The sequence below is a fragment of the Poeciliopsis prolifica genome, unplaced genomic scaffold (genome assembly GCF_027474105.1).
Source record: "Poeciliopsis prolifica strain line A6 unplaced genomic scaffold, Auburn_PproV2 SCAFFOLD015, whole genome shotgun sequence".
Taxonomy (NCBI): domain Eukaryota; kingdom Metazoa; phylum Chordata; class Actinopteri; order Cyprinodontiformes; family Poeciliidae; genus Poeciliopsis; species Poeciliopsis prolifica.
This window is the reverse complement of record NW_026562390.1, coordinates 5,642,156-5,656,128: the sequence shown is the minus strand read 5'-3', so window position 1 is coordinate 5,656,128 and position 13,973 is coordinate 5,642,156. Positions and strand designations below refer to the sequence as shown.

General features: G+C 35.9%; 3 protein-coding genes across 3 annotated transcripts; 1 reads left to right on the top strand and 2 right to left on the bottom strand.

Moving 5' to 3' along the window:
* Nucleotides 1-947: 947 nt before the first annotated feature.
* On the bottom strand, nt 948-4,952 carry arpc3 (actin related protein 2/3 complex, subunit 3). Its single transcript, XM_055040680.1, has 7 exons — nt 4,835-4,952; nt 4,376-4,475; nt 3,986-4,062; nt 2,848-2,916; nt 2,519-2,645; nt 2,206-2,300; nt 948-1,170 (listed from the first exon to the last, which is right to left on the bottom strand). Exons 1-7 carry the CDS (start codon nt 4,838-4,840, stop codon nt 1,108-1,110), a joined length of 537 nt encoding a protein of 178 aa, XP_054896655.1. The 5' UTR covers nt 4,841-4,952; the 3' UTR covers nt 948-1,107.
* A 97-nt stretch (nt 4,953-5,049) lies between these two features.
* On the bottom strand, nt 5,050-8,135 carry gpn3 (GPN-loop GTPase 3). The gene is made up of 8 exons (XM_055040679.1): nt 7,981-8,135; nt 7,717-7,825; nt 7,415-7,582; nt 6,674-6,798; nt 6,434-6,549; nt 6,178-6,274; nt 5,968-6,096; nt 5,050-5,373 (listed from the first exon to the last, which is right to left on the bottom strand). Exons 1-8 carry the CDS (start codon nt 8,026-8,028, stop codon nt 5,308-5,310), a joined length of 858 nt encoding a protein of 285 aa, XP_054896654.1. The 5' UTR covers nt 8,029-8,135; the 3' UTR covers nt 5,050-5,307.
* Nucleotides 8,136-8,430: 295 nt separating this feature from the next.
* rnf170 (ring finger protein 170) lies at nt 8,431-13,494 on the top strand. Its single transcript, XM_055040757.1, has 7 exons — nt 8,431-8,580; nt 9,667-9,822; nt 10,139-10,214; nt 10,632-10,746; nt 10,916-10,989; nt 11,327-11,458; nt 12,319-13,494. The coding sequence occupies exons 2-7, from the start codon at nt 9,683-9,685 to the stop codon at nt 12,586-12,588; spliced, it is 807 nt and encodes a 268-aa protein (XP_054896732.1). The 5' UTR covers nt 8,431-8,580; nt 9,667-9,682; the 3' UTR covers nt 12,589-13,494.
* Nucleotides 13,495-13,973: the final 479 nt, after the last annotated feature.

Sequence of the window (13,973 nt, the reverse complement as noted above, 5' to 3'; positions counted from 1 at the left end):
ATATGTTTTTGGACTGTGGGAGGAAGCCGATGTGAGAGATTAGAACTTACAATATGCAAAACTCTTGAGGTCTGAGTTTAGGCATCTTCAATCAATGTGGCATTATGACTAGGTTTGTCTTTTTAAATATTGTTTTATAAAGAAAAGCTTAAATATTACTAACAAAATGTTACTAGCCGATTTAATTAAATACATTTCAGATCAATTGAAGCAGCTCGGTCTTGGTAATCAATAGAATTGAAGAAAAATGTGTGTAGGCCTCACCACATTTTAACACACCAGGACACATGGAAACTGCTTCTGGCAGTTTTTATGCTACTGCAGTGCAGTTGAAAAAAAAAAAAATCCTTTGATAAGATTTGTCCTTTCTTAACAGGCATCAAAGAGTGTGTCAAATCCCGATGTCCTGTGGAATTTATGCTATACCCTCTTTCATGGCAGCAGGCAGAAATATGATCATGTTTATATTCTCATCTTGCATCAACTTGGTAAGGACAAGCGTGACTAGAAAGTGAGAGAAGACCTGACTACCAATGACTACACCATGATGCTGGCCTGGTAGTCCTGTCATAAGAGTAATATGTACAAATCTTCCAGTACATATAGTCTTATCTTTGACTAGGTATACATTTCTTTAACCCATGTCTCGTACGTATTATATCATAAGTTGAGAATTTGCAGGAATCAGGATAAGAAGAGCATACATATTGTATAAAAGTCTAATATACAAGCAATTTTTTGTAAATATTGATGTATTTTAACTGCACTTATTGTCATTTACATTAATACTCAAATTAGATGGGAAACAAATGCAATATACAAAGAACTGATTTTGTTTTTCTAATGTGCCTTCAAATGTTTTCAAATACATATTATGATAGTAGGATTCCTATGAAACTTATTTTTATCATGTATAAAAATGTGTAAGAACAAATCGAAAAACAACATTACCAATCTCTCAAACTTCTTTATTGTATTACACACCGGCCTAATATGATCAACATCCAGACAAGTGAACATATAATTTTATTTTTTTACGTCAAACAGTATAAAATTTTAACAGAAAATCAAAACTTGATTTATTGCAGTCTCTGTGTCCCTTTTGGTTCACTGTCCAGGAGCAGAGAGACTTTTGTTCATGAACTGCTTCTTCACAAAGCACAGCCACCACTGAAAAAACAACAACAACAACAAAAAAACACAAAGATTAGAACAAAGACTGGCATTCTTAAATTGTAGTATTTTATTGATGGGCTAAAAATCTACACAACCTTTCAACTGAAATAGGAAACAAAGAGCTGTTTAACAAGATAACGTAAAGGACTACCTTCAGGACTGCTTACCTGCTTAGTATGGAAAAAACTGGCAAAATGATTTTATTGTACCAATTTTAATTAACATTGGCATTAAAGTTTTGATTTCAAAACTGCATTACAGACTTCAAACAGTGCTGTTTAATATAAAAAGTGATCTATATGAATTTTGTATCCTCTCAAGTATTCTCAAGTACAAAATTTCAAAGTACAAAATTTGAGTTCTCATGATGCAAAGCTGTTTACGTTTATTACAGAACTAAAACAGCTGTCTATATTTAAAATCAAAAGGGAAGTATATTGGTTTGTAAGCAGGAAAACGGCAGCATTTAAAATATCTGCTTTAGTCATTTCATCTTATGACATCATGAATTTAGAGCCAGAATAATCAGCCTCTCCTCTACACTGTGTCTAGTTTCAGGGAGAGAGCCTCACGAGCGTTTCAACAAAATGGATATTTGCTTAGCAGTATGCTTCATGTACACAGTACATAAAGTCTTATGGAAGCATTCCCAATTCCTTTTTCTATGTATTGTATTTCAAATTGCAGCCCCGCTGGAAAAAAAAAAAAGTCTACTCTTTTTTTACTCTTTGGCCCATCTCATTATGGGTGTTTTTTTTCCTAACTGAGTCCATCTCTGCTAATAATGAATAATAATAATATTTCTAATAATAATAATAATGCTATATGAAATGAAGCCTCTCATCTTGTGAAAAATCAGAAAACAATCTCAATGAGAAGTCAAAAGAAGCACTAAAACATCTTTCTTTGGTATCTGGAGAATTTGAAATTTCTTTCTGGTGTCAAAGTTTACCTCATTAAATATAAGATTCAATCTGTTGCTGCAGTGGTTGTGAAAATTGTTAAATAAATCAAAAGTATGAGACTTACCTTGCTGGGTTTGTCTGTTTGCGGGTCAAACACACGATCACATAGTCTTAAACCGGTCTCCTGGCGAAGCTGCTGCAGGTACGCCCTCATCGTCTCTGAGATAGAAGAATGCATTCATTTATTGTGTTCAAAGCTATTATTTGCAGTACTGACTTAACTTTTGGTGCTATTGTTAAGACTGTTACACAGGGACTTTTAAACTAATCAATGTGTATGCTCTCTGCCTTTAAACAGCAGCAGAACATCTCCACCACTGTTAAAATCTCCACACAAACAAGCTTATGCTTGTCACAATATCAAAGGTCTCTCTCACCGTCCTCCTGCTTGTTTCCGGGCTTGGCATACATAGCATTAAGAGGGAAGCCAGGTTCTCCAGGAATGGGAAAGTTTGTGATGCCCAGAGTGTACATCTCCTTTTCTCCTTGGCTCCTAGAGCTGCACTGCAAGATTTATACATAAACCCAAATCATCAATTTTAAGGTGTCCAAATTCATTTAAATTAGTCACTTCCTCCTTAAAGTGTGCAAGAAAAAAAAAAATACAAAGCCATGTCATGTTCTATTGAGACATAGCTACTTTAATGGAAACAATAATTAAAAATCAAGCTCCAAGAACTGATCATGCTGCACAGTAAACATTTACCTTCTGTAGCTTCTTTAGGCATTCAGAGATATAGAGTGTCACATAGATCAGTGTCCTGTCAGCCTCATTCTGAAAAAGAAATTTACGTAACTTTATTATTATTAAAAACCGATGATGAGAGCTGCACAATATATTATATTGCAATAACAGTGTGTGTGCAATGCTGCAATTGCAAGGAAGAGCTTGGATGCAGGTTTTAATATCACCTCAAACTCTTTTTGCCGATAATATATTTGGTCAATAGGAAGGATTTTCATCTGCTTTTGACAAGCATTCAACATAGATCCTGCCAACTGAGATGATCCATCCAGCTTAAGCATCTCAGTTGGCATGTGGTGATGAACAATAAAAAGTGAGGACACATGCATTATCACAACCATATTTAAGGGCTGCAAGAGCTTAATTTTCTATCTCATGCAGCCCAACAACTTACCATGCATCCCACAGAAAGAAAAAAAAATCTTTGTAAAAGAGTTTAACCTTCAGAGGCAAAAATAGACAGATGGATACTAAGTTGCAAACAGCCTCTTATTTTGGCTTTATAAAAGAGTTAAACGCTCAAAAATAAAACATTTTCTTACATGTAGAATAACAAAACTTGCAGAACCAGTGCATGAATCTGTAATATAAAGTAAGCTATTCTGGTGACAGATGTTTGGACTTCAGGATTTCAATGAATATAACTACTCAAGGGTGACAAGCATGACAGGAAAGGCTCAATGATGAGCCTTTCCTGTCATGCCTTTAAAAATTCTTTTGCCTTTAAAAATCCAAAGCAACTCCTACAAGACTGTGTTGTTACAAAGGTACAAGATAAAGCAAGCCAGGGCATGTGGAGAAACATGAAATACTCAGCTGCTGAAAGACACAGATTACCAAGGCACAAGCTGTATGCGTCACAATTGAGCTCCATTTGGTTACAATTACAAAATAAGCTTTTAAGCGTTTTTGGGAACTCTAGCTTTTTGTCTTTGTGTTTCTTAAAGTCCCTAACCTCATTGTATAGTTTTAAGAAAACAGAGAGTTAATCAACAACATTACATTGTCACAAACATACACACACATTACCTTTATGCACTCTATTAAGAGTGCATAAAGGTTCATAATTAAATTTTTTTGTGATTTCTTGATCTCTTACCTTGATTTCGTAATTCTTAAAGAAAACATTGGCCTTGAAGTAGTAGATTGCTTCATCTATGATGTCAGAATCTATGCCTGGAATAATAAAAACAAATTTTTTCATTAGACATATTAACCAATTTCTTACACAAATCTTTATTGTTTTAGTACTGAAATGACTCAATTACGTATACAGGTATCAGAACTGTGCAATTATGAGATGTATAAATCAAAATGCAGAAGTTTGAGGAAAGGTACCACTTTAGTTTGCATTCTTCAGACCATATAAGGAAGTGTAGCTCAGTCATGAATCAGGAACTCAATGCATGCAACAACAACGCACATCTCTGCAGAACGCCCAACAATATGTGGATACGTTTCTGAAAAACAATGATGAAGGAACCCTCACCGTCTCTTCTTGCTGGTCCCTTGAACTGTGTTTTGACGGGAAGCAGGGCCATGTTTCCCACCAGCCTGGTTTCAGGGACCATCAAGCTTGAGTGATAAGCCTGAAGAAAAAAAAAAGAGAAGTCCTGTCATTTTTGTCGAATACGTTTGTTAATTTATAGTCCCCCGGAATGAACGCGGCTTTTCATCGGTGGTAATAAACGTTTCACATACGTGTATATAAAATGCTAAACTCATTAAAAACAGTACAATGACAGAGATGAATGTGTGTACTGTCGCGAGTCAGCCACTAGCAGCTATGAAGCGAATGCTAAAGTAGCTAGCGTACTGTGCTAGATTTGTTTCGAGAGCTAACGTTAAAAACGGATTCAACATCTAGTAGCGTATTTCTAGAGATTCTTGACTCCTAACAGTGAGCTGAAAGCTTATATTTGTCGTCCATCGCACAGGATATACTCACCGGCATATTGAATGAAATATAAATCCAACTGCTCAGCAGGAAAAACGTACAGGCACCCCCGAAGCCTCTGCTTCCGCTTGTTCCACCCTTCAGCTTTACAGGAAGTGGCCACGTGTCGTGTTGCGTTGCAGCCACGTGGTGGCGCGCACAAGCTCTTTTTTCCCCCCCTTCACATCTGTTGTCCTCCCAGCCCCCAATTAAAAAAAACACGGTTAAGTTGTCTGTGTTGTGTATGAAATATTTTATTTTAAAAATATATATTTTACTTTTTAAATCGATAATAAATCAACCAAAGGTCAAAGATTTACACGTGTACACCACTCTAAAATAACAGAACATAAAACTGAGGTTCCTTTAAATTTTATAAGTTATTTAAAAGAAGAAACAAAATACTTTCAGGCAAGTCCAGTCAGTTTTTCACAAATATTCATGCAATGAATATCCAACAGTTGAACTTCATTTATGGCAAATCCTCAGCTGTTGACTTTGTCTTGAAAGATCTCGTCATAATTTAAGTTGGACTGCTCTTCGTCAACTTCCTGTCAATAGGGAAAGCATAAAAGTCACGATTATATAAAAATATAAACACAAACACACACAAAGCCTTCCATGATTATTCATACACCCTTGATTTTTTTTTCATATTTTATTGCATTACAACCATAAACTTGAATGTAATTTACTAAACATTTTGTTTTTAAGTATGGTAAATGCAAACCTGCATGTTCACATGAGCTGACAGTTAACCAAGCACCACTTCTTTCAGAGAACCAGCTAAAATGTATTCAGTAACACAAAGAGCCCCAATTTGAACTGTCTAGCCTAAATGCAAAATACCATGTGTGAAGGGAAGATGGATGAAGCTAAATACACGGCAAAACTTTAAGAAAACGCCTCACTTGAAAGTTTCAGAACCAGGCATTCTGTTTTTGTTCCAAATTAATATACTACTTTGCCTCAGTCTACTGCCTTTGGACAGAAATGTGAAAAGCTCAAAGGCTGTGAATTCTATATTCTTCTGGAGCAAACATTGCTGCACATTGAACTCGGTTCCAAAGCTCCACTGCAAGGAACTGTGTTATAATAATTATTCAGTTTCAGTAAGTGTCCAATGTTTTGGTTTGTCATTTTACCTTAGGCTCCTTAACCTCCAGATCCTCTCCATACTGTATGGAGAAGTCAATGTGCTGCAGAACTATGTTTATCCCCTCCTCATCTGTACGGTCAAAAGGCAGGAACCTTACCATGCTGTAGTCATCTATCTGGAGACATAAACAATCTTAGTTTTCTGAATATAAAACTACAACAATCTCATCAAACACCAAAACTAGGACTCAACTTACCAATCCACAAATTGCTTTAGTAAGCTTTTTGAACTTTTTGCTTCTGAAAGTGTCAGAGTTATCTTCCATCATGGAGTACATGTCTGGATCCAAGTACCTTGTAAATATATAACAAAATATTTTAAAACTCCATATGAAGACACGGATAAGCAAGGTTCATAACAAAGCAGATAAGGTTACTGTTGTGAATCTAACAAATAAAATGTAGCCTCATTGAAGTTGGTAAGTATTCAGTGTTTTATTCTTACTAACTTACTTTTCAATTTCCTTCTTAGCTTTTGGCGCAAGCAGGTCCATTTTTGTCATGACATTTACTTGAGGAATTTCTAGTGACACCATTGCACTGAGGGCCGCCATAACTCCAGAGATGAACTTCAATGCAAGACAACGGAAACATCAGTGCATGTTAAAAGTAAGTTAGGTTCATTTGAATATTGCTTCAGCAAAAAATAAATAAAAAATAAGGAAAGAAAAAAAAAAACAGAGAAAAAGTTACCTTAAAAGACTCGACCATAAACTGCGAGTCAACCAAAAAGACGCCGCAAACTCGAAACTCCCACTGCTGGAGCTGCTCCACCAGCTGCCTCATCACAGGGAGGTGTGTGTAAAGTTCAATCTGACCTGGTAAAGTGTGAGTAGAGCTGCATCAGTCATGAATAGCTGACACTTTTCCATAAATAACAGCCAAGGTGGATCTAAGAACTGCACAGACTCTTATTAAAACCTGCCAAGTTTTATGTATATACACATGACCAAGATCAATAGCTGGTAAAATTTTTCCAACTTTAATGTTACACATATCCTGTAAAAATTCTAATGAAATATAAACAAATCTAAAATTTCAGTTAAAAAACAGCATGTTTGTTCAAAGCATACTTTTTAAATGCCTTACTGGTTCAAGTTAGGTCTGATCAAAACATAACTCATTCTCCTACAGGTTTAGGGCAAATTTGAGTTTCTTTGGAAGAAAAGGATTCTGCCTTGCAGCTGCTTTGCTGATATATAGATTATGAAACATTGTTGTTACTCCTACAACATAAAAAGTACTTGCAAGAAATTCCAGCAGCTAGTTCAGTGTTGCTGCTTTCCTTGTCAGTTTCCATCTTTTCTTCCCATTTCACATGAACATTGATTTTAAAAACACTGTGCTTTAAAATTAAATTAGTTTTTAAAATAAACTCTAACCTAATAAAGTTTCCACATTCATTAAAACTTGACTCCGATGCAGAACATTTACCTGGGCAATCAAACAATATGTAGTCATCTTCTACGTGGCCCAGACTTTCCTCCAGCCAGTCAAAGTTGTTGGCAAAGTACTCCATACAGAAGACCAGGCCTCCATTAGGGCCAAATCTCAGAGAGTCATCTTCCATGACGTCATCCACCTGAATGAGTTCACGAATGTCTGAGAAAACAGAAACAGAACATAGCGTGTTAAATGTATTATGGCACTAACATTTTCCTAGTTTAATTTAATTCATATCTCCTTGGTAATGTGTATTCCTATTAGACATACATCTTAAAAAAAAAAAAACTTACCTGCCATAACTGGGTAATTAAAATACTCTGCAGCAGGGTCCAGGTTCACCACCTGAACTGAGCGGTTTAACGACTCTGCGTGCTGAACCATGGTGGAGCAGTAGGTACTCTGAAATAATAATAATAATAACAATAATAAAAAGCTGTATTAAAAAGACTTACATGTTTTATTTTTATGTAGAAGACAGTACAGCCTCACGCCGCATCACAACATGTTAGCCGAACAACATAGCACAACCTCTCACCACAGACCAGGAGATTTACCTTGCCGCTTCCAGCTGGGCCCATAACTAACTGTGCATAACGAGGCATTTTCTACCTCTGGAGAAGTCCGCTCAAGAGAAGTTCACCTTTTCCTGTAGTCCACGATAGATTACTACACTTTGGGTACCACTGTATTAGTGTGACTACTTATTCGTTCGAGGACACCACGCTGTAGGCACCGCTATTGCCCCCTAGTGCTTAGACTGTGAATTATCATTCTTTGAAAAAGTAAACATTTAAAGGTCCAGTTTCAATGTTATGTTTAACTGGGTAATAATGACTTCATAATTTTTGTTTCTTTTATTAAGCATATATTTATGAGGCAGGATTAATATTGGACTGACATTCCATCGGTGATCTGTAGTGAAACGAAAGCTCTCACTCCAGCACACCAGGTGGCGGTAATACATCCTAACAACAAGAATGTAACAAAGAGAATGAGGAAGCAGAGTAAGCTGCTATCAGCTGTCCATGCAATGATATGTGATATGGGCACTTGGCTAACTTACTAAAATACATAAGAAAAATGCCTGGACGGGGTGAATGGACTTGACAGGTTACGGCTGCAGAAAGATATTCGGGTAAAAATAGGCTTTATTGGTAAGTACCCTGCTCGGTGTAAGTTTAAGCTTGTAATTTATATTTTTACGTTTTGAGTTATGTTGCTTAAGTAAAACTTTGTAATTATTTGACTCTTTCACAGCTGCTGTGTAGAAATGCTTAGATAGTTTTAAACAATAACCACATTTTCTCTTCCCTTGGTGTTTAAACTCCTCTGAGCTTTCACGGCTTAACAAGCATCTTTAGTATTCTCAAGTGTTACATGGCTTTTTGCGAACGAGCCAACCCCTGTTCACTCATTTTAGTTTCGAAAAATAGAAGCTCGGCCTTGGTGTTCGGTGAGCCTGTCAATGACGCAATCACCAAAATACTTCTTAACAATCTCGCCCCCATTTTGTTTTGACATGAAACTTGGAATGGGATTAAAGTGTTGTTTGTTCCTGAAATTGCACTAAAACACAGGTGTCAAACTCCAGAGCTTACGGGCCTCTGTCCTGCCACTTTTAGATGTGCCTCTGCTTCCTGCACCACACCTGTATAGAATAATTAGGTTATTAGCAAGGCTCTGGAGAACTTATATACACAAGGAGGCGGTAATTAAGCCATTTCAGTGTTTTGTACCTGTGGCACATCTAAAACCTGCAGGACAGCGACCCTTGAGGACTGAAGTTTGACATGCCTGCTTTAAAAAGTATTGTCGTTATATTTCAATACCTTTTGTGTTAGCTCTGCTTACAATGTAAGCGATCCTTTGAGTTCATTCTTTGAATTTTAAAAAATAAAATGCATGCATTGCAACAAGAATCCATTAAAATGTGCACTTTGAGTTTGATACAAAGGTGGCTAAATGTTTTATGAAGCCATGAGCACAACTTAATTTGGGGTCCCACCCTTAGTTAAGCCTAGCAGCTGCTGGGGGAACCACTCACCTACATTTCCTTTTGTATTTTCATACTTAATCTTTGCTTTCTGCATCTTATATTCTAGCTCTAGTTGTTCTGAAAATGTAATTTTTCTGCTTGTTACAAATATGATATGATTCCTCGATCTAAATAAAAGTGTCAAAGAAAACTGTGAAGACGGTAGCCTACACTTTCCTCTTCTTTCCTGTGTTCATTGTTGCAGGCTATGAGTGTGGATAATGGAGGATGGTCGAGGTGGGGACTTGGACTACCTGATCCAAGATGAGGACACCATCATTGAGGGTGTTAGCAACCAGGTTTTGTTTGTAGTGGTCGTCAGTTTCACCTTCCTTGCAGGCATCTTCACTTTGCTCTGCAGGTAAACCACTAAGTTAGGCTGGTTAATTTAAATTGTTTTGGGAAATTTGTTAAAAAAAACCAAAAAAAAAAAAAGGTGCACAATAAGGGGTCACAGAAGTATCATTCTTGATATAAAAATTCAGCTAGGTATTTCTTTCTTACTGATTTATATTTCATAGTGTTTTGAAACCAACACATGCATATAGGTTACAAACCAGCTGTCAACAAAACAATCCCAGGTGCAGTCTCCTCATGTAATGAGAGAAATCACCTTCAATCTTCCTGTGATCTTGTTTGAATCTTGTTACTAAAAAACTTCCTTTTGTTCTTTACAGACAGGAAGAACAGAATATCCATCCAGAAAATCAGGAGCACGTACGAGCTGTCCGACAGCAGCTCCAAACTGAGCAGGTAAGGAGGAAAACGAGACTTAAATGTTTTTTAACTAAACATTTGCAATTGGAAATATAGGAAATATGAAAAAGGGAAAATACTACTTTGAAATCAGTTTGATTTCTTTCCAATAATTTTAACATGTCATAAAACTAAACTTTTGATTTTAATATATAGTGCAATAAAAGTGCTTCCCATGTTTTCGTTCCTTTTTTTTGTTTGTTTTACATAAATTTTGTTTTTATATTTATTCTTGATGATTTTACCAGGGAAGATTAGCTCTATTTAAATGTTATTTGGGTGAGGAAAAAAACTTATAATTTTTAGGTATAGCTTTGTTGAAATGCCATGATTACTATAATTTTTTTTCAATTACATCTACATATTTGTATAAAGTGCAAATGACTGAGTCATTTCTATTTTTCTTCTTCTTAGGATGAAAATCCGCAGGCAGAGGCTCGACAGCAGTATTATACAGACATGTCTTGCCCTGTGTGTTTACAACAGGCTGTGCTGCCTGTGGAGACCAACTGTGGGCACCTTTTCTGTGGTAATTATGTGGACTGTTTTACAAATTCATGTGTTTCTGGCATGGCCAGTATAGTAAGAAACAGGAAACAATGAGTTGGTAGAGTCATTAATGTCATTTTTTTCCCCTTCACATTTGTACAACATTAGTTTTCTCAATATTGCTGTTTAATGTGTTGTCTTTTTGATAGGTTCCTGCCTTATAGCTTATTGGAGGTATGGCACCTGGCTGGGTGCGATCAACTGCCCGATCTGCAGACAAATGGTGATTGATACGATGCCATACGATTACCTTATTACAATCATGCCATTGTTATGTTTTAATACCTGTAAAGTTTGTGGGAAAAACAAATCTTGTGGGTTTTACAGTTAAACCAGCAGTTGCTTCTTATGAAGACTAAGTTTTGCCTGACCTGCACAATTCTTTTGAGTTTGCCGGAAAATCTTGAATACCATTGTGAAATTAAAGTAATTATAAAAGATCTGTTACACTTGATCAGCAACTGGTTTAATTTCAGTGATTCTTAGAAATGTTTTGTGAAGTTGTGTTTTTGGATTATGTTATTTGTCTTAGACATGTATTTTGTTTGTAATTTTTTTAGGTAACACTTCTGTTCCCATTATTTCATGAGCATGCCGCTCCTCAGAGGGTTCAGGATGGCGAGGCCGAACCTCAGCTTATTTTACGAGACATCAACGATTACAACCGAAGATTTTCTGGTCAGCCAAGATCTGTGAGTCTTTTTTTTTTTTCTTATTCAGGTTGCATTTACATAAGCTATGGAGATCTTTAAAAATCTTTTTATTATATCGCAATTGAAGTATTGAAATATAATTCTCATATTACCTTTCCTCAATATATTTGTATTTCCCGTATGAAGAAAAACATGTGAAGAATATACATTTATAAGAATATACTATGTAATATATACATAGTCTTGGAGTGTCTGTCATGTTCAGTTGTGTAACCTTAAGGAAATCTATTCTTTTTTTGGAGCAACATAATCTCAATTGAAATTTTTATTTAAAAAAAAATCACCTTGTACTTTGACTGTATGTATTTATTTTATTCTTCAAGAAGAAGACAAACCCAACACTATAATGGACAACTTTAAGATAAAACTTTAATAACTTTATAGAGTCTAAGTTAATGTTAGTTGGCATGCTAATAATAGTTGCATTTATGCTAACATAATCTTTTTAGCTCATGTTAGCTATGATCTTACACTTTAGGTCAGTGAGCAGTATGTTTTGCAACATTTTTTAAAACTGATTATCTGAGGTTTTAGCATCGATTTAAAGTTGTTATCCATTTTAGGCAGACAGTTTTGCTGTGTAAGATTTGCAGACTGTTCTTTTTCTGCTGCTCTGCTTATTTCAGCAACTGTTCTGCACTTGGCTTCAAGTAGTTTTGATATTTTCAGCAGTGACTTTCAGTTTACATCATTCACACTTCATTTTTGCTAGAAATGCATATTTTCTACTTTTAGAGTTTTTCTTTTCTTCATATCTGCAGTGGATGCCAGTGAGTGTGGCCCGGGTTTACAAGACTCCTTTTCATAGTTTTATATCTTGTCTGTTTTCCTCCTGCCAGCTTATGGACAGGCTGCGGGACGTCCCCACCCTGCTCCGTCATGCCTTCAGGGAGATGTTTTCTGTGGGCGGACTCTTCTGGATGTTCCGGATTCGAATTCTTCTCTGTCTTATTGGTGCCATCACTTACCTGGCCTCGCCACTCGACATTCTCCCAGAAGCTCTTTTCGGCCTTCTGGGCTTCATGGACGACTTCTTTGTGATCCTCCTCCTGTTTGTGTACATCTCTATCATGTACAGAGAAGTGGTTACGCAGAGGCTTAATGGCTAGGCCCACAAACAGAAACAGGGATAAAAGAGAGATGAATATCTGAGATGAGTTTGTTAAAATCTTGGGTTTTCTCAGAGGGCTTCACTTTAATTAAATGGACCATGAGCGAATGACTGGACAGAGATTAGCAAAACATTGTGAATATTAGCTTTTGTTACAAAAGTTCCCATTGAAATTTACAAGGTGAAGGATTTCAGGCAAACAAGTTACAGTCAAATGAACATGTATGAACAATGTACTCCTTCAAGATTTACCAATTTTAAAAAAAATCTTTTAAGTAATGTGAATATCAACATAATATGGTCAACTGTGCAATTCAATGACGTCTTGGAAGTCTTGTATTTATGAGTTTATATGTAATGATTCCATCTTAATTTTCACTTAAAAAAACAAGTGTTGAATGATGAGAGTTCCTGTTTGAGCTTGTTGTCATTACAATAACGTGTAAGTATGCATATTTTATGATAACATGGAAAGCAGAGCTTGCTAAACCAGTTGGAAAAATTCTCTGAATAATCTTTTAAGCAACAGTTTAAATTCAGTAATCAAAGCCTGCTTCCTGCATGCATACAGGGAATGCTTAACATCTTCTTCCATAAAATTTATTTGAACAAGCCATTCTGAAAATATAAAAGGATAATCCTGGACAATTTTGAATGTAAATCTTCAAAAAATGAATGTGAAGTCATTTCTTTTAAGTTTACTTTAACATTCTGTTGTGAAAAGTAAACTTTGTTTGAGTAATGCAATCAGGTCGTCAATTCTTCAGCAGTTTGTGTCCTTTTGTATTCAGTATACTGTTGGCATTACCATGTACAATTCAAATCTTTTTTTATTATTTGTAAATAGTGTTTTCAGTGGAATAGGTGTAATTTTTTCAGATGATGAAATGAAATGTTAAATGTCTGTGTGCTACTGAAGATCACTGTGTTGCACTGTCAGTTTAAATCCACACAGACCAACTATTTTGCTTTCAAAAGTCACATTAATTGGCACTTCCTGCAAAAGTTCTTAAAATCATATTTTATTGCAATATGATGAATATTTTTAAAAAATGTAAAAAGTACATTTACTGAAAAGAAAAACGAGATGAATTTCAAGAATGTTTTAACAAATCTCTGGTGTGGACCGAAGCTGATACCTGCTTATTGAATTCTGGATAGACTTTTGCATCACCTCATTGAAAAAAGCTCATAGAGTCACAGACCCTTCACCGTATTTATCTTTGATGGCATCATTTTCAAACAACCAATTTGCATGAACAGATTTAGTCTCGACTAAAATGTTGCCTTTTGCAGGCAACATTAAGCCTTGATCATTTTTTTCCCTCCTTTTCACCTCACTGTTCATGGCGTCAAAATGAATATGTGTCCTCATCCTGCAGA